This window comes from Pimephales promelas, chromosome 11 (genome assembly GCF_988280905.1).
Source record: "Pimephales promelas chromosome 11, fPimPro1.hap1.1, whole genome shotgun sequence".
Taxonomy (NCBI): Eukaryota; Metazoa; Chordata; class Actinopteri; order Cypriniformes; family Leuciscidae; genus Pimephales; species Pimephales promelas.
Genome location: NC_142779.1, coordinates 18542236 through 18569752, shown reverse-complemented (window position 1 = coordinate 18569752; position 27517 = coordinate 18542236). Strand labels below are relative to the sequence as shown.

General features: G+C 39.0%; 1 protein-coding gene across 3 annotated transcripts; it reads left to right on the top strand.

The window, feature by feature from the left end:
• Nucleotides 1-125: 125 nt before the first annotated feature.
• On the top strand, nt 126-27517 carry zfyve26 (zinc finger, FYVE domain containing 26). 3 transcript variants are annotated; one of them, XM_089117139.1, is made up of 41 exons: nt 126-255; nt 733-1005; nt 1265-1340; nt 1454-1534; nt 2487-2964; nt 3791-3915; nt 5166-5330; nt 5959-6047; nt 7122-7255; nt 7340-7531; nt 8141-8725; nt 9000-9164; nt 9247-9398; nt 9908-10151; nt 10841-11104; nt 11239-11349; nt 11446-11616; nt 11846-12082; nt 12177-12282; nt 12371-13212; nt 14097-14293; nt 14579-14683; nt 15684-15806; nt 16473-16646; nt 16727-16976; nt 17125-17217; nt 18110-18279; nt 18397-18530; nt 19319-19347; nt 19494-19627; nt 19732-19952; nt 21520-21667; nt 21874-22083; nt 22181-22396; nt 22831-23028; nt 23152-23348; nt 23450-23609; nt 24931-24990; nt 25090-25272; nt 25774-25824; nt 25921-27517. In XM_089117139.1, exons 2-41 carry the CDS (start codon nt 815-817, stop codon nt 26122-26124), a joined length of 7665 nt encoding a protein of 2554 aa, XP_088973265.1. In that variant the 5' UTR covers nt 126-255; nt 733-814; the 3' UTR covers nt 26125-27517. The 3 variants fall into 3 exon arrangements, 2 of the variants coding, with proteins under 2 accessions (XP_088973265.1, XP_039527555.2); XM_039671621.2 differs by having other exon boundaries at nt 11239-11358; XR_016145541.1 differs by lacking the exons at nt 25090-25272; nt 25774-25824; nt 25921-27517 and having other exon boundaries at nt 11239-11358; nt 23434-23609.

The following is a 27517-nucleotide window of genomic DNA, read 5'->3' as shown; positions in this document are numbered from 1 at the left end:
AAATTGTTTGTACAGAATATAATGTAACGAGAATTATTATTTAATTAGAACTCCAGCCTGTTGTGATACATGCAATTTCATCTACGCCCAATATTTAATTTCTATTGCTTTGACCCTTGAACTGACAGCTCCTGGATCAGCTGATTGAGTCACATGACTCGCCTCGCTCATGGCCACACACAGCTGATGATGGGAAGGAAGCGCATTTGAACGCGCTGGTCTTTAGTGTGAGATAAAGAAGGACAAACCCAAATCGTAAGTGCTAATTTAACTAAATACTTATTTTTGTACTCCAGCGTAAAACGATGTACAACATTTTGATAGTGTAATCGATTCCCCCCTTTTCCTAAACTACATTGATTAGGTCGGCACTGTGTCGGTTGTTTTGTTGTCAGTATTTCACTTTTAACAGCTGGTATAACAGTTACATAAATGAAAGTTTGAATCACATTGATCGCAATGTAAACACATTATGGAAGTCGTCAAAAGCCGAAATGCTGACATGTCTTCTTTAACTTTAGAAACATGTTTTGCTCTTCTTTTCACAAGTGCTAAGTCAATACAATTTTGTTGATTTTGGAATGTTATTGAATACATGAACATTTCAACATGTGTTGCAGCAAAGGGAAACGTCTTATTAAAAAAGTGTGCATGTATTTTGCTTTTGATTTGATCTCAGTTATGATGGTTACAAAACCGTTGATGATTTTCTTTCATTTTCTATCCCCTCAGTCAGATGTCGAATCCTCCATAACACACCCGAGTCCAGTAATCTTTCCGTGGACCTCAACAGCTGCTGAACTATCTGTCTATCATGCATCCGTTTGGCCGTGAAGAAGAGACGTCAAGGCGGGAGCTGTTCGGTTTCTTCACGCGGTGTTTGCGGCGCGGAGAGTGGGAGCTCGCGGCAGCCTGCGTGCGTCAGCTCGGCGACGAGCGCGGAGATGATCCTCAAAGCCCGCAGGACATCGTCAAAGCCATCGTTACTCACCCATATCTGCTTAGGTCAGTGAAACCCTGACAGACATCTACAGGAATGGGTATTAAAGTCGTAATTAACCACGTGAGCACGTTATGTCAAAACAATGTAAACAAATACATTGTCTTTCATGGTGCTTACAGTATCTATGGTATTTTGGCGGAAACTGTGGTTGCATTGGTAAATGTTTATAAGTGGTACTCAACCTCATTATCGAGAGAGTTCAAGAAGCTAAAGTTGAGAGATTTTAAGAGACACATATGTTATTTTTCTGTTTATACACAGGTGGGAAACAGTAGGCAGCCCCCACAAATTGGCCTGGTATTGGCTTCAAGTCCTGGAGAAACGGACTAAAATAAAGGTGTGTATTTTCTGCTGGATATAATTTTACCATTGATGCTTCAAGCAGGAAGCACTCATCACTATTATCAGTTCTTCCTTTTTCTAATTCAGAGTATGGGCATTTCTCTGCAGGTGGATGGGTCTGTGAAGACAGAACTGGAGTTCCTGTTGCTCTTAGAGGAACTTGAAGATGTCCCACAGTCTGTACTTAAGGTAGGACTATCTCCAACTACTGTATGTTGCTTTCACAGCCCTGACACTGTTGTAACAACTTTATGGCTTTATATTGACAAAGCACTGATTATTTTCTTTGAACTCTAATAAGGTCCTACTCTTATCAGTTGCTGTTGTGCATGTGTGCACAGTTGAGCAAGACATGTAATAATGCTTTGTTTTTGCTCTCCTTCTTCCAATCCAACAAATATTGAATACCATTTCCATGTTAAAGAGTTATAATCCTTGACCCAAACCAACCACATTTGAGATGTAAATCATAATTAGATGAAAAAAATAAAATAAAAATAAAGTTTTGTGAGGCAAAAATCTACTAATCTCACTTTCATTGGAAAATTCCCAAATTGCAAATGAAACAACATACAAATTCTTATTTTTGGCTAAAATTCTAAAGTAAAACTTTTTGGCTGTTGTTAATGGTGTAGTGATGTATGAAGCACGTATCACAGAGAAATCTTGTTCTGTTTCAAACCATGCAGCTTTCTATTGGTCAGCACTCCAAATCTGCATAACCAACTTGAACCCGTTACAAAATCTTTCACTCTCAAGTGAAATTTCAGGCTGTGTGAAATCCTAGTAAATTTAACAATGACAAATGTGACTACACCTTGAAAAAGTCGGCACGAAATCAAATTTGACTAATCTTCTTTTTATATGTAATATTGTAGTGTTTATTATAAATGATTTATCTGTGTACTTCATTATTTTTTTTACATTCATGTATCCTTATAATCTTTAATCAAATACATTATCCTTTCCTCCCCTCTCGAAACGACCTCTCTTCTCTTTCGCTCATGTGCCATGGCGAAAGGGTGCGGCCAGAGCCGATGAGGGTTTGGCTATTGGTGCACTGTCTCTCAGACTGAACGTAAACTGCCATTGAAATCTGCCTTTCATTTTGTTCTTCCACTTTGTCCTATATCTTCCATAGGAGCTGCATGAAGCCTTCCTGTACTCTGAGGAAGTAAAAGGAAAGATTCCAGGTCATTCTACTCCTCCACTGAGTGCTGCTGTCCTATCCTGCTTCCGATCTCTTTTAACCCGCCAGCAGCCGCGGCTCTGCCACTCTCTCATCAGCTTCCTTCAGCACGCGGACCATGCCTTACAGGACGTCTTCATCCAGCACCTCACCATGAAAGTGAATGTGCCTGTGGAAGAGAGGAACGAGAAATGGGTGGAGCAGGTATGTGCAGTGCTGGCCTTAGCACCATGGGGGTCCGAAAGGTCAGGTGCTGAGCTAGAGACCCTGTGGAAGGGATTGTGGTCGGCCAGAGAAGGGCTCCTGACGGAGGAGAGGATTCTGGGATGTCTACTGAGGCCACAGGGCCAAGCTCTGTTGACTGCATATAGCTCCACAGCACTCAGATTGCTCAAAGAGAAACTCCTGGGAGAGGCTCCACACACACAGGGTGAGTCAGATAAGTTTACTGTAGTCATGCAAACAACCAGGTAAAGAATCACATTTTGTAGCCTTAAAAATGTCTCAAAAGGAGACACATTAAAAACATAGGGAGAGCAGCAGCTTTCGTTTCTGCTCTGATAGCCACAAGACCATGCTGAATGAAAGAGAACATTGTGTTTAGTAAGTTTTTTTTTAATCTTCAAACCAAACTTGGATCTTCAGTCGACAAATTTTTAAATCCCGTCTGGCTAGCGCGCTTCCCATAATGTTTATGCATTAGGTCAGTAGACAGAGAGTAGGCGATCTTTTGTAGATATTCGAACACATTCGACCACATGAGCGTCTACACTATGAAAGCAATCCGGTCGAATTATTTTTATAAGCTCAAAAGACCCCTTTTACACCTGTATTTAGCGTTGTCCACTTGTGATCTGATCTACCAAAATGCTTCATCTTTTATACCAGGTGTAAAAGTGTTGATTTGAGTATTTGTTTCTTAAAAAATAAACATCATTTTATCATCATTTTGAACATCATTTTATCTGGAAGCAAAGTAGTATTAAAAGGTAATTCTAAACCACCAAAAATTCTGGTATTGGTTTCAGCATCGTGCCATGTTTTAAGGAAGTGAAGGGAAGGAAACAGACTTTATGTGGTGTGTTTGCCATCTCCTTAACTGTTGACTTCACACTTCTGCTCATGTAGTCCTAGTTCCTTCCTAAAATGTTCTCAGTTGTCACACCATTTGCATGTGATTGTTTTTTGTTTTTTTTAAAGACATGATTTTTTGTGTTCTTGATGCATGTCTGAAATTCATCTCTATTCCCTTCTAGTTGACTTGCCTGATCTGGAAAGGGTCATGCTTGGCCTGTGCTGTCATGGTGACAAGCGTTTGGTGTGGAAAGCCATTTACTTTGAGTGTTTGAGCAGTGGAAAACACTTTCTAGAGCAGGTCTTGGTAGGTGTACACAATCAGGCAAACAGTAGCCTGCAAATAAATGTGTATATCATTGAAATGCAATTTGTCATTCTTTTTCTGCACCATCACCACTAGCTATGTTTCCATCCACCTGTTTTTAAATGCATTTTGGAATATCGCACTTATGCGTTATCACTTATTAAACTTGAAAAAAGAATTTTTCGATAGCACATAAATTACGATGGAAACACATTTACCGAATAAATTCCACCATGCTCATAAAAAAAACAAAAAAAAAACATGACATTTTGGGACTGGAAAAATGTTGCCTGGTCTGATGAGTCTCAATTTCTATTGAGACATTCAGATGGTAGAGTCAGAATTTGGCGTAAACAGAATGAGAACATGTATCCATCATGCCTTGTTACCACGGTGCAGGCTGGTGTGTTTTTTATTATTGATTTTCTTGGCTCACTTTAGGCCCCTTAGTGCCAATTGGGCATCGTTTAAATGCCACGGCCTACCTGAGCATTGTTTCTGACCATGTCCATCCCTTTATGGCCACCATTTACCCATCCTCTGATGGCTACTTCCAGCAGGATAAAGCACCATGTCACAAAGGTCGAATCATTTCAAATTAGTTTCTTGAACATGACAATGAGTTCACTGTACTAAAATGGCCCCCACAGTCACCAGATCTCAACCCAATAGAGCATCTTTGAGATGTGGCGGAACGGGCGCTTCGTGCCCTGAATGTGCATCTCACAAATCTCCATCAACTGCAAGATGCTATCCTATCAATATGGGCCAACATTTCTAAAGAATGCTTTCAGCACCTTGTTGAATCAATACCACATAGAATTAAGGCAGTTCTGAAGGTGAAAGTGGGTCAAACACAGTATTAGTATGGTGTTCCTAATAATCCTTTAGGTGAGTGTATTTTAGCTCTATATTATATACTGTGGCTTCTGCATCAAGATTTTTTTATTGCCAGTTTATCAGGAAGTGATGATTTGTTCTCTTCGACTCACTGGATTGAAATAGTGCTTTATTTGCAAATGATTTTTGCGGTATTCCAATTTTTCGCTAAGCTAAATTAGCAACTTTGGATGGAAACATAGCAACTGTCTTATAGTTAGTCAACGAGAGTCAAGTTTCTTTACTTAAAACAAAGAAAAAAGTTTCTTTCTTAAAAAAAAAAAAAAGACATGTATAAAAGTGTATAGGTGAAAGCAACTCAGTTTCCTTTAGTCGTATAATTGCAATGATCCATCATCTGTTGTTTGCAGCTTACTGGTTTAGATCTCATAAAAAGGGAGGAATTCTCCAAACTGGAAACACTGTTGCAGACTGAGTTTCAGCCTTTGTCCCGTCTCTTGTTGTTGCTGGGATGGATGCATTGTCAAAGCATGGATTCTGCCAAGAACCTTCTTAGAGTCCTGCATCACCAACAGGTGAGTTGCCAGATATTTGACTGTCAGTACAAAGTCTGGTCCATTCTGCTACTCATTCTGGCCAAGATCTACTCACTAAGACAGATATTTCATTGATATGTAGTACTGTACGAGTTGATAGAACAATAATAGACTGGTGTGGCAAAAATAGTTGAAATGTTGGCGTCTGACCAGCTACACAGTAAAGACTAAAAAAATCATTCATATCAGCAACCCATTATCTTTGTAACACAACATTGTAAATAATAATTTAAAAAAAACTGCCTGAAAGTGGCAATGTCAGCTTGATTTAGTCAGTTTTTGTTTAAAATAACCCTCTTTAAAGGCTTTCAATTCCTGTAATTGTTTTATATAGTAATCCTTAAGTTACAAGAACATATACTTCAAAAATCCCCTCCAGCTAAGGTGTGATCATGACATGCACTTCTAAAATATGTCATGTTTGCGCATGAAACACTCGTGATTGTGAGCATTTAGTTTTTAGTTTTCAAAGCTGTGGCCTGGAGATATTGGATTTTTTTCTCTTTTTTCTTATATCTGTTTATTTATGTCATATGTGAATGATGACTCATTTGTTTATGTAAACGTGTATGTAAATGAGTTAATAAGCCTTTCTTTCTCTTTGTAGCCCCAGACCACTGATTCAGTATTGAGTGAGTTAGCCTGCACTCTGTCATCTCAACTTGCTGTACTGGAATGGTGTGATCAGAACAATCCGTGAGTTAAAACACTGTTTATACATTTATTTTTCACATATAAATAATTTCCCCTTATAGATTAATTTAAAAGAGCTATTTGTTCACCTTCACTACCGTTTAAAAGTTGGGGGTCGGTAAGTTTTTTAAATGTTTTTAAAGAAGTCTCTTATGCTCACCAAGGTCAAATTTAGTTGATCAAAAATACAGAAATATTGTGAAATATTCTTACAATTCAAAATACCGGTAAGTGTCACCTGATCCTTTAGGAATCATTTTAATATGATTTATCTAATAAATCATTTTAATATTCTGATAGGATTTAATTTATTGATGTTATTAATGTTGAAAACATTTTCTATTTTTTTTTTTTTCAGGATTTTGTTTTAGGTATAGAATGTTCAAAAGAGCATTTATTTCAGAAATCTTTTGTAACATTATAATTGCCTTAAAGGGTTCGTTCACCCAAAAATGAAAATTACTCGCCCTCATGTTGTTCCAACCCCGTAAGACTTTCATTGGAACACAAATTAAGATATTTTTGATGAAATCTGAGAACTGTATTACTCCTTCATTGGCTGCTGCATCTGCCTGCAAAGAAAAGTTAGTAAAGATAGTGTTAAAATAGTCCGAGTGACTACAGTGGCTCAACCTTAAGTTTATTAAGCAACGAGAACAATTTTTGTGCACAAAAACAAACAAGAATAACAACTTTATTAAACTATTAATTTTCTTCTGTGTGGGCCTATTTCGTGAGTTTAAAAGAGCGTCAGATGCATGCGCTACAATTGAGAAGATGACGCAGATGGGTCTCGTTTTATAATGGTTCTAAAGTGTGCATTTCCTGAATGTCCGAATTGTGAAAAATCAACAAGAAAACTTAAAATGAATGGCTTACCGAAAGTCTTGCGGGGTTGGAACAACTTGAGGGTGAGTAATTACTGACAGAATTTTCATTTTTGGGTGAACTAACCCTTTAACTGTCACTTTTGATCAATTTAAACGCTTCTTTGCGGAATATAAAATCCTTACTGACCCCAAACTTGAATGGTGGAGTATATTCTTTTTTTGTTCACTGGTATACATACTTACACAGAGGAATATCCCATGAATCCTTGCTGAGTCACTTACACATGCTGGACCATCACTCTGCCCTGTATGTTCTGCACTGCCTGACACCCCTTGCCAAGTATGAGGAGCACAAGGTGCTTGAACTACTGCAAAGAACAGGTATGAGAATCATGCTGTAACAGGGGGTTCATTTAAATTTACACATATCTGCTGAACATTAAAATCTTTGTTTCTTATTTGTAGGAGATCCTTCATTAGTGGACTCACCCAACTGCTCGGTCCAGCGAAACATCACTCTGTTTCAAGGCTTCTGTGCCATGAAGTATGCCTTGTATGCCATCTGTGTGAATGCACACATGCATACCGGCTGCCTGGACTGTGTGCCTCGGCATCAGCAGCACACAGAGGCGGGGCAGGTGGAGGAGCCAGATGGAGGTGAACACTGCTTTTTTCCTATAGTAAAACAAAAACCAAAACTCTTCCCATTGTTATATCAACCTTATTAAGCTCTTCATAATAAACACTATACCAGTTTAAAAAATTTAATTCATTAGAGTGAATTTAATATGATCTTTCCGTTTAACCTTCACATTAAGTGAGCAAATTTTTTTGTTTATCACCAAAATTTTGCTAACTACATATACTTCCCCATACTCTTATTTGTGTTATTTCATAGTTTTGATGAATTTATTGTTCTAAAATGTGGGCAATAGTGAAAGATTGAATAGGTGTGTCCAAACTTTGACTGGTATTGTGTTTATTTTTTTATTTATAGCTTTATTTATTTTTATGTTATTAATTTTGTAATTATTTTTTAAATACGTTAACAAAAACATTTCATGGCATTATTTTTATTTATTTATTATGGTTTCAATGCTTTACTAAATGCCATAAGGCAGGGATTTGGTAATTATTCAGTACCACTTTTCAGTCATTGTACCACTTTTTGGACAAACAAAATGTGATGGATATAAACAAAAAACAAAACAAATGGACAAACGTGATGTTTCATCATCCTTGCTCTTCCCTGTAATTTCTTCCCAGGATGCTCTGATTTGTTACAACACTACCTATCAGAATGTCAGCTGTACCTAGAAGCTGTTCCGGCATTATTCCGTTTGGAGCTCTTGGAGAACATTTTCTCCCTCCTCTTCTTGTCTGACACTGACTTCAGCCCACAAGCAGATCTGGTGAGCACCGGCCCAGAAGCCCAACCAGACACAGAGAGAATAAAATCAGACAATACCAAAGGTGTGAGTATGGCTGAGAGCATCTTAAAAGTAAAAAATGTTGAAAAGATGGAGGGATTGAAGGAAGAGGTCCGGGATGGACAGTCTGATCATATAAACCCTGAACTGGGCCACCTGACATCAGGGTGTCGGGGGTTTCTGGTGGATTTGAGTGTGATGGAGCGGATTCTACGGCTGGTGAGGGAGGGCTTGGAGGGTGTGTGTGGGGTCGGGCAGGAGGATGGCAGGGCGCTTGCGGCCGATGTGGAGTTGGCAGAGAGTCTGGGATGTTCTGTTACTGCGGAAACATTCAGCGCCCGGTTACAGAGATTGTCTAAATACACAGCAGAGGCCCAATGGAGACTGCAGATTGTTACTAGTAACCATGGCAAAGGGAATGGTGAGCAATATTATGTAGGATTTTAATATTCATACAGTGACGGTAAAGACATTTATAATGTTAATATGTTTCAAATAAATGCTGATCTTTTGAAAACATGAATAATGGTTAATGCATCACAGTATTAAGCTGCACAAGTGTTTTCAACATTGATGATGTTTCTTGAGCACCAAATAAACATATTAGAATGATTTCTGATTTCTTTCAAAACCATAAAAAAACCCTTTTGAGCAGTTGTCTTTGTATTTGCGTCTGTGTGTGTTTCTGTCTATAGATGGCTTGTACCTCCCATCTCCACTCCCCAGTCCGGCACTTCCTCTGAAACGCGAGGGCAGTGGCAGCAGCAGTTCAGGTGTACGGAGGAGGAGAAAAAACCACCGGCATCGCTCTGAACGTCCCGTCTCATCTGAACGACAGAACGGGGAGGCCAGCACCTCAGGTGAACACGCACACCTACAAAAGCTTCCTTCCCACATCATGGCTAAATGCGAATGTTGTCATGTTGTCACGATGCCTTGCAGACGGTGGTGTGTGTGTTGGAGCCACTTGCGGTGGGAGTGAAGTGTGTCCGTGTGGTGGACCCCACAGCTGGCTGGTTCCTGCGATGCTCTCCCCTCCTGAGTCTCTCCTCATCGCATGCATACGCAGAGGCAACAACATAGAGGCCCAGCAGGTGAGATTTTTGAGAAGTCTAAAGAAGCAGAGCCTTAAAATTTTTGGTGATCAAAGCCATATTCTTTATAAGGAGGAAATTCTCTCTAATTCCATTATCAATTAAATTCTAGAACAAAAAGTAGTTATTGGTGTTTGTGGGTGAATGTGTTGAATGATGACGTTGAATGTGTTGGTTATTGTATAATGTCTTAGATGTAGGTATAGTGTAATATTAGAATTGGAAATTTAATTTGGAAATTTTATGTTTTGGGTTGTATGGATGAAGTTTGACTGCATGCTGAATTATTGTGTGTTGACCTGCTCTCTCGATTGCCCAAGAGAAAATTCTCCTAAGGGAGAAAATAAATGATAAACTAACTAAGTAACTAACTACAGTAATGAGGTCATTCCAATTATGTTGAAGTCACTGTCTATTGACACAGTCCAAATACATTTTTAGCACAAGCTTATTCTGTTCCATGTTTTAGGGCTTTTTAAATGCTGTGTGTATGTGTTGTGTTTTTTTAGGTGATTGTGATGTATGGTTTGGAGAACTCTGAGTGTGCTGGTGAACTGGTCTTTATGGACCGGTACCGGGAGGTTCTGAACGAGCTGGCTCAGGTGGAACAGAAGATAGAGAGCCAGTCACTTTCTTCATCATCCTCATCTTCAGAGGGTATAAGCACAGTGGTTGTTGCTCCAGTGGGCAGGACCAGAATGGGCAGCAGCAGCAGATTCACACTTAAGTCTATTGGGAGCGCAGCAGCTGCAGGTATTACACACACATTTATGAATCTAAAGAGAAAATACCACATACTTATATTTTGCTAAAACGCTATCATTTCTTAAGACTAACCCCTTAAGGGGGTCGCACACCGGACGACTAGGACAACTCCAGGTATCGCACACCAGACGTGCACTTTCTCATCAGTGTATGGCCAGCAATATTGTTATGTTTAATGACATGAAATGAAGATAATGTCTGTTCAATGTTATAATTGTACTGTACAATTAAATACAATCGTTGCTGAGTCTGCATTCTGAAAACTTTACCTCAGAGCGTCCGTTAACTGAATGAATTGAGAATCTCAGCTGAAAAATCCAATAACATCAGCAACTGTCATTCAAGCAGCTGATTTCTGTAAATGAATGCAAAACTGAAGGTATATTGCAGCATAGGGTGAATTTAGGATACATTAGCAATGATTTGAGACAAAAATAATTAAAATTTTATTTTAAACTATGTAACTGGCGCTCTGTGGCACAGCAGGATTTTGAACACGGTCCTGAGCCGTTGCTGGCGCCGCCGGTGTGTGTACACTCATTGAGAATAGTGTGTTCGAATTTTAAAGATGTGGCGCTGCGCGACTCGTCCGGTGTGCGACCCCCTTCAAGAATAAAGTGTGCCATGTTATTGTGAATTAAGGATGTCTGTAGACCTTGCTATTTTTCTTTCCTCAGGCATGGCTTTTTATTCCATTTCTGATGTGGCTGAACGTTTACTTAGTACCCCGAGCCGGCTGATACCCTGTCTAGAGGACAGCTACTGGTTGTCCCAGTGCTCTATAGACACCCCTGACCTCGTACAACTCCTGGTTGAAGAGTTGAGCCCTGCAGCTATGGCGGCCTTTGACCTCGCCTGCTGTCAGTGCCAACTGTGGAAAACTTCACGGCAGCTGCTTGAGGCTGCAGAGAGAAGACTCAACATCTTTCTGGAGACTAGAGGTGAGATTGATTGTATCAATCAGCTTTATTATACAGGGGTGTGATTTTTCCGGATGAATCTGTAATTCCAGCTGATTTGGGCCATCCTTGTTGCTGAGCCCTGACTTATTTTACATTCATGTTTCCTACTGCAGGTGTACGCGTAGACGCAAAGGTTCCTCATGCCAACGGAATTAGAGGCTTCCTTTCAGTACTGCAACAAATCAGCAAGGTCCTTAACAGAACCTCCGTCAGCAAAGGCACAAGTAAAACAGGTCTGAAGTATTCACACTCATGCGAACATGTATATTTTTAGTCATACCTTAAGTAACATCTTTATTTTAACGTCTTTCTTTCTCTAGATTGTAATGGAGAGGAGAATGCTGTTTACTGCCCCTTTGGCTGTAGTGCCCAGGAAGTGCTGCTGTCTTGTCATTTAACATTAACGGAAGAGAGTATCGCCTCTCATCTAAACCTGAATCAGCGCTTAGAGGTCACACTTCAAACCCTGACCTCTGCCACCAACACCTCAGGTACTAGCAAAGTGAGCTAGCTATTGATTTTGTGCATGTTTCAGCATACCCTGAAACTTTATAGCACACTGAAAACTCTCCTAAATGTTTTTATCTGTCAGATTTACATTGACTCAAAAAATTAGATTTATTTTCAGTAAACGAGAGGGGCTTTTTAATTGTTTGTTTTCTATGGCATGTCCCCTTTGAATTTAATTTATTTATTTTGTCATCTTTTGTTCCCATGTAGTAGACGCTCTGGCGGGGAGCTCTCTCCTGACAGCGCTGGCCGAACAGGCTGGTCTCAAGCAGTCTGAACTGGATTCCCACCCGGTACGAACTGCTATGAAACAACTCCTGCAATATCTGGACCAGCTCTGCCCGTTTGAGCCTGACAGCGCCCCTGGCAGACCAGATTACATGCGCAACTTCCTTGATTACGTCAACCTGTTGGCTTCAGTACTGGTGCGCAGTTTATGGTCCGAGGGTAAGACCAATGATTCTAATAAACAGAATTAATAAAATGTAATGTCTATAAAGTATTAGGAGCTCTGAGTCTGATATTTGGGATCTGATCTCAGATCAATCCATGGAGGTGAAATTGGGAAATCCTCTTTTACTATTGCTTCAGTCGCCTACCCAGCTCCTCTCTCTCCTTCTGTTTGACAGACAGGTGTCACCTGACAGGTAAGAAAGGATCTGTCTTTTCTGAAAGTTGCGGGACTTTACAGATGTACAAATATGTATCATCAGTCATATTCTTTTCTCTTTGCAGGGTTCTTTCTCTCTTGCAGCAGGAGCAGTTGCATTTGAGTGTGCAACAGGTTATAGTTCAGCGCTGCTGTGAATCTCTCCCTCTCTGGGATTCTAGGGCTATGACCTTTTCTCAGGGGCAACCGAAGATTGCAGGGTTCAACGGTGGGGCGTTCTGCCCAGCCAGCATTGCCTCAATCTTCCAGCAGCACGCTCAGGAGTGCGCCCCTTCCCTTGACCTCTCTGACCTTGCCACATCCTCTGACCCTAGTTCTGAGTCTGAGATCTCACTGGAGGACACATCTGCTACATCCTTAATCCTCTCCACCTCTCCGCCCTCACCATCAAGTACTCCTTCTTCTTTTCTCCTCACTCCATCTGCGCTGTCTTTTCTGAAGTCCCGTTCCCCCCTTGTTGCTGCGCTGGCCTGCCTCAGCGCCAGTCGGGGTGGAGTGATCCGGGCAACTTCCTCTGGCTGGTCAGGCTTGCCTTCATATTTTCGCGGATCTGGGCGTAAAGAAGCAGTTTTGGATGGAGAGCAGATCTCAAGAGAAGGGGAAGCCCTGCTTAAAAACTTCCCTATCCTGAGAATGTACCTCCGGTCCATGGCTGAGCCTGTTCTGGGGGTCTCATTGGAAGCAGAAGAGGGTCTTGGGCTAGCTCTCTGTGGGAAGCCTGTGGTAGGAATGCTGTTTTCTGGCCTGCAGGGCAATGTAGCGCAAGCAATGGCTGCTGAAGCATTCCAGCAATCCCTAAATGTTGGCGATCTAAACAGAGCCTTAGAGCTCCTAGAGCTTTATGCACAACCCTGCAGCCAGGAGGGGGCCCTCCGGGACAAACTACTGGCATGCACTGCTCTGCAAGGTAAGATCCCTCTCAGATTTACAGTAAGAATCTTGGGTTAAATGTGACAAAATACCTCAGACAAAAAATGCCTAGTCTATTCTATTCTGGGTTTTGTGACATTTTAGTGACCTGCAAGTGCAAGGGATCTTTATTGTTTTTGTCTGCATTGTCTTTATTCAATATCTTTTAGGTTGGGTGTTGTTAAAGCCGCTATAAAACTGAAGTAGGGACATCTTTTCATCCATATTGGGATGTAAATGGATTTTCAAAAAAGAAAATCTATAGAGCGAGGACTTGGTTCTATAACGCACTTGTTGTTGATTGGATGTTGAGATGTGGGTCTGGCACTCGTATGGAGACGTGCTTGCAAGGGGGAGGGTTTACCTAGACTAAATGATAGGAGAAGGCCTGCATACATTACCAGAGAGAAGTCTTTTTTTCAGTTTTGGGATTTTGATTAAATACTACGAGGTGTAAAAAAAAAAAGCAATTGCACACATTAATTTTTCAAAATAAGATCTATAAAATATGTTTAGAAAATATACTTTAAATTTGCAGCTAATAAAAAGTGTCTTTTTGATTGGGGAAAAATAGAAAATTCTCAAATAGAAAATTCTCAAGTGTTTACACCATCTCAGTGATTACACCTTGATTGTTATGAATGGCATTATTGGCAACATCTTTTATTTTGTAGGCAATTGTTCAGATTGAGAATTCATTTAAATCAGTTGATTCAGTATTTGACAATTATGTTGTGTTAAAAATATTCCATTAAGGTACAAAATTCCCCTGAAAATATATTTCTGGTGGGCATTGTCCCAGAAACAATACTAAAAAAAGTTCAGTCTTTGACAAGACCATAAAAGATTAAGTTTAACTAGTAACTATGTCTTTTTGTAAAGAAAACAACAGTGTGGAGCAGTTGTTTCGTGTAAGGGACTGGGAGCTGCGTGGACGTGTGGTTCTGCAGGGTTTGGACCGATGGCCTTTACAACACTGTTTAGAGTTGCTGCAATTCTGTCTCAGTGACCAGGACACCCAGGATCCTCTCCGAGAGCAGCTTCAGCAGAGGAAGCAGGAGCTGGACATGTACCAGCGGGTCAGTCTGACACAGCAATTCTCTACTGAAACCTTATTTACTCTTGTGGCAAAAGGAATTCCCGGTTTTGCAGTTTGCTTATGCTTATATTTTAGGTGTTAATAGGTTGCCATTACTAAAGAAAATCTTTGACGCTTTGATGTCAGCAAGAAAAAACTTTTATACCATATCATCATCTGTCTGCGTTTATAAGCTCCAGACAGAAGCTTACAGTAAATTACTGATTTATTTTCAGGTTGCAATCATATTTTAGAAGTTGGCTGATGACATCGTTTTGTTGTTTAGATGCTGAGTTTGGAGCTACCGTTGCAATGTGAGACGTGGCAGGAGTTGAGGGAGAAGTCTACAAACAATCCTGAATCTGTCTTCAGTTTAATGCTGGAGGCCAGGGTGAGATTATTGTACCATTCAAATAAAACAGTCTTTGATTTGGGCATAACTCAAAACTACGAATGAGATACCTGGTTGTATGCTTACATTGTAGTATATTGACTCAACTGTATCAGCAAAACGTGGACATTAATTAGCCTTTCCACAGTTTTGTGTTTCTGGCTTCAAGATTGGTGCTCACAGAGTAAACCTTTTTCAAATAACAACAATTGGCCAAGCCTAACAAGTATAAGTTTGGGCATCTTTGTTCGAATTAAATATTTTGAAATGTTTGAACTGCTGAAAATCCCAAATCCCCCTACTGTGACATAGACCCAGGAGTATATTCACTTTTTGAGTCGGCTTCAGGCCATCACAAATGCTAGTTTGTTTAATTCTAAATAGTGGCTCTAATATTAACTTATTGATGTCATTCTATGTGTGTTTTTGGGGCGACTGCATTTTTGTTCTCTTTGTGAATACTTCTCGAATCTGGTCAATGAATTCAACAAATGGAGCATAAATACAGAGCCCCCCTAATCCCACTTTGGCAAAAACAAAAACAAAAAATTATAATAATTATAACACGAGTTACTATCTTGAGGCCACGAGATACTATCTTGAGGCCACGAGATAGTTATAATTAATTTTTTTGCCTAAGTGGGACTAGGGGGGCTCCGTACATCTAGCTTTGGTGACCCTGCTGACCAAAATGCTTTCCAGGATATAAAACAGAGGAGATTAGAGTGAATTTGTGTAATAATCAAGTAATTTTGTGTGAAATTTCAGTAATTTGTGTGAGATTTCAGTAACCTGTTATGCTTACTGGTCAGATACAATGTCCCTGCTGTATATATGCCACTCTTTACATCAAATCAAAAGTGTTATTTTGAAAATAGCATGCTAATAATAGGTACAGACCCAGAGCGGAACTAACTTGTACCCTGTGCAGTGACATAATTTCTGATTCTTGTAAAAAAAAAAAATGCCTATAATGTGAATGATCAATTTGTTTTCTTAGGAGTTTGAGTTGTGTGGCCAGTGGGTGCTGCTGTATTCAGTTTCTGATCAGTCTCGAATGCAGCTACAGACCGAACACCTGCTATTCCTCCTAGAACAGAATTACACAGAAGATGCTTTTCAGGTATGATTCAAATCAGAAACATATGAATAAACTATATCTGTATTAAGTTGAAAAAATGTGTCAAAACTGTTTTTACTCTGTCAGTGACTTGGACCCACCATTCAAACCACCCACATTGAATTTGAATTTGGGGTCTATTTGCTTTTTTAATGTTTTCAAAAGCAGTCTCTTATGCACATCAAGGCTGCATTTATTTGATCAAAAATACAGTAAAACAAGAATATATTAAATGTATTATTACTGTAACTGTTTTCTATTTTAATGTATTTTTTAAATGTAATTTATTCCTTTGATGGCAAAGCTGAATTTACAGTGTTACATGATTTGGTCCTCAATAAACATTTCTTATTATCAGTGTTTAAACAATTTTTGTTGAAACTGTGATGCTTTTTTTGGATTCTTTGACAAATAGAACGTCTAAAAGAACTGCATCTCTCTGAAATGGAAATATTTTAGTAGTTAATAGTCACTTTAGATTTCTTAAAAAAATCAAAAAAACGTACTGACACAAACTTTTGAACGGTAGTGTATATTCCATATGAATAGGTATAAAATTGTCTGTGAAGTTGAATATTTTGCTGCTAAATGCAATTTGACTCTGTGATTTGCTTTGTAAAGCTTTATCCAAACAAAATAGATTGTGAAAAAAAGACTCTCTGTACCCAGCTTTTGGAAGCTCTTTCTGATTCGATGGGTTTGGAAGTCAGTGAGCGAGCCCTCGATCGAAGACCTGGATTGGCTGCCTGTCATTTCCTGTCAGATTACCTCACCCTACACTTCCAGAGTCAGATGACCCTTGCTCGTAGACGCCACATCCATGCCCTGCACCTTGGCTCAAAGGTAACAATATTTGACCTAATCAAATAAGATTTAGTTTCCAAAAGAAATACTCTCGACACAATAACACGTACCTGTCGCAGGTTCTGCTGACTCTGCCGCAAGCATCTCGTCAGGATTATTTTTCCCTGCTGTCTGATCCGCTCCTCATGCTGGAGCAGCTACTGATGAATCTGAAGGTAGACTGGGCCACCATTGCCATCAGCACTCTACGGAGCCTTCTTCCGGCTCAGGACGCTGGCATCACAAACGAACACATTGACACCCTACTGGCAGATTATGCCAGGAAGGCCCTTGATTTTCCTTATGCACCCAGAGAGTGGTCGCGTTCTGGTGAGTTGGAGCAATGGATCTATATTGCTAGCTGAAAACAAACATTTATGTCCATTCTTTGTGTTACTTGAGATTTGAGATCATTATATGAAGCATTGCACCTCTGTTTTCACTAATCTATTTCTCTCCCTGTCTTCTTTTGTCTCAGACTCTGTCATTAGTCTACAGGATGCATTTCTGCAGTGCCCAGCCCAGGAGAGCTGCCCATCTTCTCCAAGCCACACCCCTCCTTCATCAACAGGTATAAGCCACACCTCTTTGATTGACCACACCTTTTTTTGCAACACCCCGTTTAACATGTAACAGCACTGAAGGGACATCTGGCTTTTAATTACTGGTAATAGTAAAATAGTTCAGTATGTGGCATTAAAGGCTGGAATACCACACACCATTTAAAATTGTGACAGATTGTTGGCACCATTTTAGACTGGGAACCCCAACCACCCCCTCTCCCACCCCTTTAACAACTGAGCATCACACTAACAAACGTAAACGTTCTGCGGAAGTAATCATTTTTCGCCTATTTTCGCCATTTCCCCTCTGTTAGTGAACTGTTTTTTCCACACTATGTAGTAGGGAAGTATTCTATTTTGGATGCAGTTTGTGTTCTAAAATCGGCTCAAATTATCACAAAATATCAATATAACACATTTGATATCCTCTGACTGGATGGAATCTGGAATGTTCTGCTGAACACACAAGAAGATATTTTGAAGAATGTCAGAAAAACCAATGAAACCCAAAATGAACCAATGAAACATGAAAACCAAAAAGTTGGTCAACCCCATTGACTTCCATAGTAGAGAAGAAAATACTATGTAAGTCAATAGGGCCCATCAAGTGTTTGGTCAACATTCTTCAAAATATCATCTTTTGTGTTCAGCAAAGGAAAGAAATTCATAAAGGTTTGAAACAACTTGAGGGTGAGTAGTTGATGACAGAATTTTTGTTTTAAAGTGAACTATTCCTTTAAGCGGCCGTTCACATAGAAAGCACATTTATAAGAATATTTAATCCATAATATTCTTGCTAATTACTGACTCAATACCCTGGAGATGTTTATTGTTATCATTATTCTATGATGACCCCATAGTTTAGTTTTGAAGTCATGTTTACTCACATTTATTTTTCAGGCAGCACACCCATACACACACCGTCCAGTGAGAGGCGTCCCAGTGAGAAGAGGATCCGGCAGCTGACCACACCTTTCACCCCTCCGGAGAAAACGCCTGACCGCAAGGACTGGATCCCAGACCACAAACAGCACATCTGTATGGTCTGCCAGAGGGAGAGATTCACCATGGTGAGAGAGACAGTGTGAGATGGGTTGTGACTAAGGGTCCTGCTGTGATTGCTTGTTCTGTTAGTTAGACATCTCTATAAGAATTTGAGTCTTAACGCAAACCTTATCCTGTGTCAGTTTAACAGACGGCACCACTGCAGACGCTGTGGCAGGCTGGTGTGTCATTCCTGCTCCAGCAGGAAGATGGCTATAGAGGGCTCTGAAGAGCCCGTCAGAGTCTGCGACCAATGCTACAGTTTCTTCCACATGGAGTAAGACAGATGGACACATGCCTATAGCACATTTCACAAGTGCCCAAGGGCTACAGAACTTGTAGATGTTAGTAGGGTTGGCAACTGAAAACCAATTATTCAAGACTAGGACAATTCCCAATTGCATGACTCAGTGAGCTTTTTAGTGACTCAAACATACATTTTACAATTTATTTAAACCAGTGTAGTTACTGTCTGGTGCATGCATATGACAATGTGTATTTAGGAATGTGTATTCCAATTATACAATTGCATTTATGTCACCTTTTAAATGGACTGAAAAGTCATTATAAAGTCAGTGGAAACAAGAATTGTTTTAAATGTATTATCTAAATGAGCTCATCATTTGACAATAGTTACATTTCTATTTTTTACAAATACATTACAAAATTGTTGGTTACACTTTATTTAGATGCTCCATTTTAGACACTTTACCAACTAGAACTACATTTGCAACTACATAACTAACTCTCATTAGAGTATAAGCTAGGTTTAAGTGTTGCAAAGTTACGCTAGTAAGTTCCACTAGTGTCTGTTGTGGGACCATCAAAAGTGTTAGTAGATATTAACCAGACAGTCTACTGTACTAATACTCTAATGAGAGTTAATTGACATGTAGTTGCAAAGTTGTTTATGTTTAAAGTTAAAAGTCACAGTACATTTCTAATTCAGATATATTCTGTTCTTTTTCTGCTCTTTTGAGCACCAAATCAGCAAATTCAAATTTTTAAAGGAAATCATGAAGACGATTTTTACTGACCTTTTATCTTATGTTGTGTTTATTGCAGCTCAGATGAGGAGCTTGATCAGGGGGAAGGTAACTTGTCACACACACACACACACACACACACACACACACAAATAATGAGTTTTACATATATTTACTTCTGGTTGAATGGCAAAATGTTGGTGCCTTTATTTAGATGACGATTACAAGATTTTAAACTAAACTTTTCTTGGTAGCTGGCAGCCCTGCATCCATTGACGGAGTCCTGAATGGGGTTCTCAGTCTGCCCGAGGTTCCACGAAAGCAGTATCACCTGAGTCCAAACCCAGCAGAGAACCAGCAGCTGAAGAGCGAGTTCTACTATGAACAGGTGCGATTCTCTATTCATACTGGAGCTGAACAATTGGTTGTTTTTTAAGTAATCTTTGTATTTTCATTTACATTTCTTAACAATGGTCAATCTATGTGTTGAAGGCACCCAGCGCATCCCTGTGTGTCGCTATACTGACGTTACACAGTGATCACGCAGCCTGCGGGAAGCAGCTTATTAGCCACTGCCGCTTACTGTCCCGTAAACTGACCAATCCTGAGGTGGATGCGCGCCTGCTGACGGATGTGATGCGGCAGCTGCTGTTTAGTGCCAAACTGATGTTTGTAAACGCAGGATGCACCCAAGAGCCGGCACTCTGCGACAGGTGAGATACTTACACCTTTACTTGTGTAATCCGAATGTAATATCCGTTTTATTTTAAAAGCATAAAGCATAGAATTGATAAAAAAGTCTCTTGCTCAACCAGGCTGCATTTATTTGATCTAAAATACAGGAAAAATTAACTATTTTCTATTTTAATATATTTAAAAAGTATTATTATCATCAACAAGTGCAGTGCCTGTGCAAAATCAGTTTTTGTGTGTGTAATAATTGTTGGTTTGATATGTTTGAGTGCTGATATTGGTACAATTACACAACAAAAGTTCAGTGACATTTTTATTTGTGCATGGTAGAAAGCAAATACTGGAACTGACATACACTAAATATGGAAAATTGAACTACATGGTTGCATAACAATTTATAATGGTGATATTAGGTGACATGTATTTGGGCATCTGTGTAGTACAGGTAGCATTTAGATTAGATTGACATGAGTTATAGACACAATTATAGAGACAATGAAAGGCAGTTAGCGTCTAACCAGAAGTGCGAAAATGCAGAAAAGTGCAATGTTAACAGTAGAGACTGGTAGTGCAGTATAAACAGTATATGACATAGTACCGTGTAGACGGTCACGGTAGTATAAGGTTAATGATGTGGTATGGTGTAACATCAACAGATTCAGTTAACATCCACAAATGAATAAGCACAATGTTTTAGGAGATACAGCATTCAACATGTGCTAAAGTTTTTTAACTCAACTTTTTAATTGAACAGATTGTCGGCATAATAGCCAGTATTTTTAGCATTGAGATTAGGCTATGTTTGTCTTGTTTATTACTACTATACAGTTAACAACTGATAAAACAACTTTAAGCACAACAAAGGAGAACACACAAACAGCAAACTGCTAACTTGGTTGTTTCAATGATGAAAAGTAAGGATGGCTTACACTGGAAAGATGGGGATTTGCCGTCATGATCGAAGCAGCAAACATTTTGTGAATAGGCTACTACAAATGATGGCCGTGAATAAAATATAATATTCAGAAGTAAAAAGGTGTAGCAGACTTAATGTTTAGCTGACTGTGTGTTTGTCAGAAAGTTTATTTTTAAACCACAACCTTCTAAATATCTTCAAAGTGTGCTTCTTTTACTGATATATTTAACAATATCTTTTGCATTTCTAATCCAATCAGCGTCAATCTTGGCACTGTACTTACTCGTGCCCGTAGCAAGACACCCGTCAAGTTTAAAATCCATCGGACTAACAGTTCGAGAGATATGCGAATAAAAGTCACAGAGACAGGCAGATGTTCCTGTAATTTATTGATAGATAGATGGATAGATAGATAGATGTTGAAAACATGCATTTAAAATGTGCTTTTTAATTTTTTTGTGGAAAGAAACGATCATACTTTTTTTCAGGATTTCATTAATGAATGGGAAGTTGAAATGAACAGCACTCTTAATACTCAATTTTTTTTATCCGTTTAATGCATCCTTATTTTGTATGAATTTTGTTTTAAATTTCACTGACCTTAAACTTTTGAATGGTTATGTAACTTTATTTCACTTAACTTTAATTCATTCTTCTCTCTTCATTCATAGCTACATCAGTAAGGTGGATGTGTTGAAAATCCTTGTCAGTGCAAACTACAAATACATTCCATCTCTGGACGATATTCAGGAAACGGCTGCAGTGATGCGCCTGCGCAACCAGCTTCTAGAGGCCGAGTACTACCAGCTGGCGGTGGAGGTGAGACTATTCACTCAAGATTCAAAGTAATAGTTCAATCAAAGACAAACTCACACTCATGATTTTTTTTTTTTGCCTCATTGGAACACAAATGCAGAATTTTTCATGCCTGTCTTTTCCAACAAGTGAAAGTACTAATCTAGTCACGTGTCATGATTTTGGGTTCAGCTGTTTTTCTGAAATCTGTTATTGTTTATAATTGTCAGGTGTCGACTAAGAGTGGACTGGACCCGAACGGAGTTTGGCAGGCGTGGGGTATGGCGTCTTTGAAGGCTGGAAATCTGAGCGGGGCCAGAGAGAAGTTTGCCCGTTGTCTCAAACCACCAGTAGATCGGAACCAGCTCAACAATGGAGTGAGACTTTTGCAGGAGATCGTTCAGCACCTGGAGTCCACTGTCAAACCTACTCTAAGCACGGTAATGCTACACCCAGACCCTTAAGACTGGATGGGCATCTTGACTTTCCTTACAGGATGTTTCTAAACACTTTCTTGTGTGTTTTTGTTTGATATAGGTGGTGGATGAGGACATCTTGGCTTCTTTACGTGAATTGGAAGAGGCTCTCTCTGATTCTGCTCCTGTAGACGGCGCAGAGAGCAAAGTACAGCGGTCTGGATACTATCAGGAGTGTTTGTTTTACCTGCTCACTTACGGCACACACTTGAGCCTCATCAGCTTTTACATGCGCCACGACTGCCTGAGAGATGCACTTACCCACATAAACAACAAGGTTCTGGAAAGTTACAGAGCACTTTACACAATTGTACATTTATAATTAGTAAGATGTTTTTTTTTTTTTTCAGCAGGGATGCATTCATTTGAAAGCGTTTGTCAATAAAGACATTTATTACAGATTTGAAAATTCTCTATCAAATAATCAAAAAAAATATATGTATGCATCACACATATTTTCCACAGAATTATAAATATAAAAACTTTTTTTCAATTTTGATTATAATAAGAAATGGGGTTTTTTAGCACCAAATCAGCCTATTATAATGATTTCTGAAGGATCACTTTTCGTGAAGAAAAATTCACTTTTTTTTCTTTTTTTTTTATGTTTCCAAATGAACCAAATCCTTTTTACAGGTACTAAATATGACAGAGAAACATGTACGTTTATGTTTATAAAGTTTCTCTCTCTCGCTGTCTGTTTGTTTCTAGAAGTGTACAGAGGATGTGTTTCTGGAGGGCATCTTTCAGCCCTGTCTTGAACGTGGGCGGTTGGGGACTTTGCAGGGTCTGTTAGAAACTCTGGACCCCACACTGGAGACCTGGGGCTGTTACCTGCTTTCAGCCTGTCAGTCGCTGCAGCGCAGGGGGCACTACCACTCTCTGTACCAACTCCAACAGTTCATGATGGTACCAAAACGCACACATTCTCTCTCTCTCTCTCTCTCTCTCTCTCTCTCTCTCTCTCTCTCTCTCTCTGTAAGGTCTGCATCAGCATACTGTTATTAAATGTCTACTTCTGTCTCTTTGTAGGATCACGTTCGTGCCGCTATGACGTGCATTCGCTTCTTTTCTCACGGTGCTCAGTCCTACCTGCAGCTGGGAGAACAGCAGCGCTGGCTGATCCGAGCCAAAGAGCACCTGAGAACTTACTTACAGGAACAACAGAGCCGGAGGAAATCACACAGCTCCTCTTTCAGGAAGAAAATGAGCTCCACTGATGTCTCAAGGTAATGCATGTTATAACATGCATGTTATTCAAAATATTATATAGTCAGATACTGATGTTCCTCATTATTTTGGCTGTGGTAACAGAACATGTATGTTGCAGACACGTACACACAATCGAGCTGCAGTTGGAAGTGACACGCTTCTTACACCGCTGTGAAAGTTCACCATCCAAGACAGCTGTAGGCCCCGCCCCCACAGGGAACAGTGGCCCACCCACTCTGTTTGGAAACAGCCCCATGAAGGTGGACGTGGCCTTCAAGGTGAGCTAGGAAAATATGCTTCTGTACACACAGTTTTTGTTGCATCCCCTTCCATATCTCTGTTCCTAATGGTGCGGTTACGTGAGTGAAATTTCGGAAAAAATGTAAATGCAAGAAAGGGGCATTGTCTAATATCAGTAGTGTAGCGATGTATGAATCCTGCTCACACGATTCTTTCTGCTTGTCAACACGACAAATCCTTGTGACCAAATGGAACCCATTGTGAAATCTGTGTGGTAAAATCTTTCCAATTGAAATGACTGGATTTCACCCATGAAAATTCTCAGAACAACAGTAAATGTTCAGTGGTAAAGCACACCTTCATTTTGTAGGTTGCATTTGAGAGTTTTTGACATCTTAATTTATAAGGTAGAATCATTCTGAGTGGAAAGCATTAATGGTGCATATCTATTCAAAAGAAAAAAAAGATTCAATAAGCTTATTAAAATAAATCAATATTTTTTTTGTTCTTTTCTGGTCTGTATTGTGTGTGTATATTCTGTTTGTAAGTGTTTAACTGTAAGTATTTCCCTGAATGGATTTCACACATTTCAGTTTGAGATGATTGCTTGTTTTAAATCATGCAAGACTAAGAGTGTGTGCGTAATGCATTTTGTAGGGAAAGAGATATTGTATGCATGTAGTTAACAGCATTAACTTTACAGAATGTTGAACTAGAAGCAGTGTTATATACATTAACTGGAGAATTATCCTATTTCCTAACATATAAAATGCACATCATGCTTAAAATGCTGTATTTTCTATTGGCATGATTTGACTGATTTGGCTGAGATATAATGTTTCAGATAATCAGATTCCAAAAATTCATGTTTTTGCTGTTTACACGCATGTAAAAAGATACAGTCTGTGCCAAATATCTATACTACCTTTTAAAAGTTTTTGGTCGGTTAGATTTTTTTTTATTTTTAGATTTCTTTTGTGTTAAATATTTGACATTTTCTGTGATTCCTGTGATGCAAATCTGAATTTTCAGCATCATTACCTCCAGTCTTCAGTGACCATATCATTCCGATTTGATGCTCAAGAAACATTTCTTAATAATATTAGATGTTGAATACAGGATTCTTTGCTGAATATAAAGTTCACAGCATTTATTGAGATTTTTGAACACCGTAAAAGTCTGAATTAGTCAATGAAAAGTATTAGTTTCCTTCAGAAAAAAAATCTTACTGACCGCAAACTTTTGAAGTGGTGTACATACAATAATCGAAACTGGTTGGCATAAATCTAACAGACTGTAGATGAAATCGGATTGAAAAAAAAACTACAGTATAATCAAATCTGGCTGCATTTCACACAGGTGATGCTGGGAGGCAAGAACATTGAGGAAGGTTTTGGCATCGCATATCGAGTAATACAGGTAAGCAGTTATGACACCTCTGCTGGTTTGAGTCCTTTTCTCCTTCACATCTGACTGAGAAAAGGACACACCATTCTTGTTTTCTTTCACGTGGTGCAGGACTTCCAGCTGGAAGCACTGGCAGTGTACATTAGGGTCGGTCAGCGCCTGGTCCGGCAGCGCCAGTACCCGTCTGTGCGGCAGCTGCTGAAGTGTGTAGGGGAGTCTGGAACGGCCTCTAAACACGACTGTGACGCCATTGTGCTCAGCTGTGTCTCTGTGGCTGATAAGAGTCCTGCAGATGTGAGTCCCCAACCTAACGATCTCGTTCTACTCAGATTGTGTTACTGCTTTGTATATATTTGCATATATCATTTTTAGGGCTGTCAAACGATTAATCGTGATTAATCGCATCCAAAATAAAAGTTTGTGTTTACATAATATATGTGGGTGCACTGTGTATATTTATTTTATATATATATAAATACACACATGCTTGTATATATTTAAGAAAAAATATTATTTATATATAAAATATTTATATTTATAGAAAATATAAATGATATATAAATCTATATACAGTACATACATGAAAATATTTCTTATATATATATATACAAGCGTGTGTATTTTTATATATAAAAAATAAATACACACAGTGCACCCACATATATTATGTAAACACAAACTTTTATTTTGGATGCGATTAATCGTTTGACAGCCCTAATGATTTTATAAAAAAAAAAAAAAAATTAAATATGAAAGTATTAGCCTATATAATTTAGTGATTTATTTTTGGCTCAGGCTAAAGAACTAGAGACCCTGATTCTGGAGTGTAAGAGTTCAGAAAACAAGGTTAGGTTTCTCTTTTTCTCAGTCTATATTTGTTTTCCTTTCACACACTTCCTTACTCTCTTTCACATTCTTTTCTGTCTCTCTCTCTCTCTGTAGATAAAGGCATATCTCCAGTGCAGTAAGCTGCGGGCAGCTTATCTCCAGGCCGTGAAGCTTGAGCTTGTAAAGGCGACTCCTTTAGTACAGGATGTGATGCGGGCCGCTGAAAGCTCAGGTGACTCTGTCATGCACAACATCTGCCGCCAATGGCTTTCGGAGCATCAGGAACAATCATCACGGCAACGACACGGCAACAACTGATAACCACTACCAATCCCCATTGTGAACAAGTTATCCGGCTTTGCTTTGATTGGTTAGTGAAATAATAATTTTGCCAGGAAATGAATCACCACTGTGCCACTTTTGCTGGTCTCTATTAGAAAGAAAATCCCAGGTTATCTTTCACAGGGCCAGAGATAAACTTCTAGAGATAAAACAACATTCACATCTGTTTACTACTTCAGTATTTGACTGGGCTTATTCTCCTACCTCAGGACAAGTTTTTTTCTTTTCTTTCAAGTCAAAAAGACTAATCACTGTGTGTAAATATCATCCTGATGGAACAAGGTCATGTGGTACTGAAATTACTCTGCATCTGGCATGAAATTAATTCTTATTTGAGTTCATGGCAAGTTTACAATGGCTTCTCTATAAATTTAGGTCTAAAAACAAAAGGCTGTTTATTCTGGTCCTCACTGAGAGATTGTCCTCAGATGTGGTTGAACTACAAAAACACATTATTAAAAGGGAAGGTGATTCACAGACATTATGATGTGTGAGCTCTGTGAACAAACATAAGCAGTATCTTTGATATTGCAGTTGCAATGGGAAAATAAGGGAGTCTGGGTATAACATGGCAATTTGAAATATACTGTATCAGTAAAACATTGCTTACGTGTTTGTCTATAATACAAATTACCCTACAATTCACACCCATAAATAATGTGCACTCTTTATGAATGTGAGAGAGAGTGTGTGTATATACTGTATGTTAATCAGATTAAACTATCACTGACCCTCCTGTAATTTGTTATATAATGTGTATAAATGTTATTGTGTGAAGTAAATCTCTTTTTAGGTTACCCAACTCTTTTTTTTATGTTACTCAAGTCTACCCAAAAATGAAAAACATCATCATTCACTTCATGTCATTCCGAACCTATGACCATGACTATATGTATTTTGAAGAAAACTAGCAACTAAAAAACACTGGAGCTCATTGATTTCAATTTTATGGACAAATAAAACACTGACATTTCTCAAAATATCATATATTTTTATATTCCACAAAAGAAAGGATGCGTCATACAGGTTTGGAATGAAACGAGGGTGAGTGAATCATGACAGATTTCCTTTTTTGGTGAACTATCCTTTTAAAGGGACTGTTTTTTTTCTTTAGAGAATAGAAGAAAAAAAAAAATCAGAACAAATTTGTTTTACAGAACCTATGCGCATATTAAAATGAATAAAACTGTTACAGAGATGTTGCCAAAGAGACAGATGTACTTCTGTCTGAATCCAATTAGAGTGACAAAGAATGTCTCCTGAAGGGGGATAGTAATTTAAAATGAGTTAATAAATATGCATTTAGTTTTATAATAAAATAAACAATACTGAATTTTCTGGTTTCACAGACAGGGCTTACATTTATTAA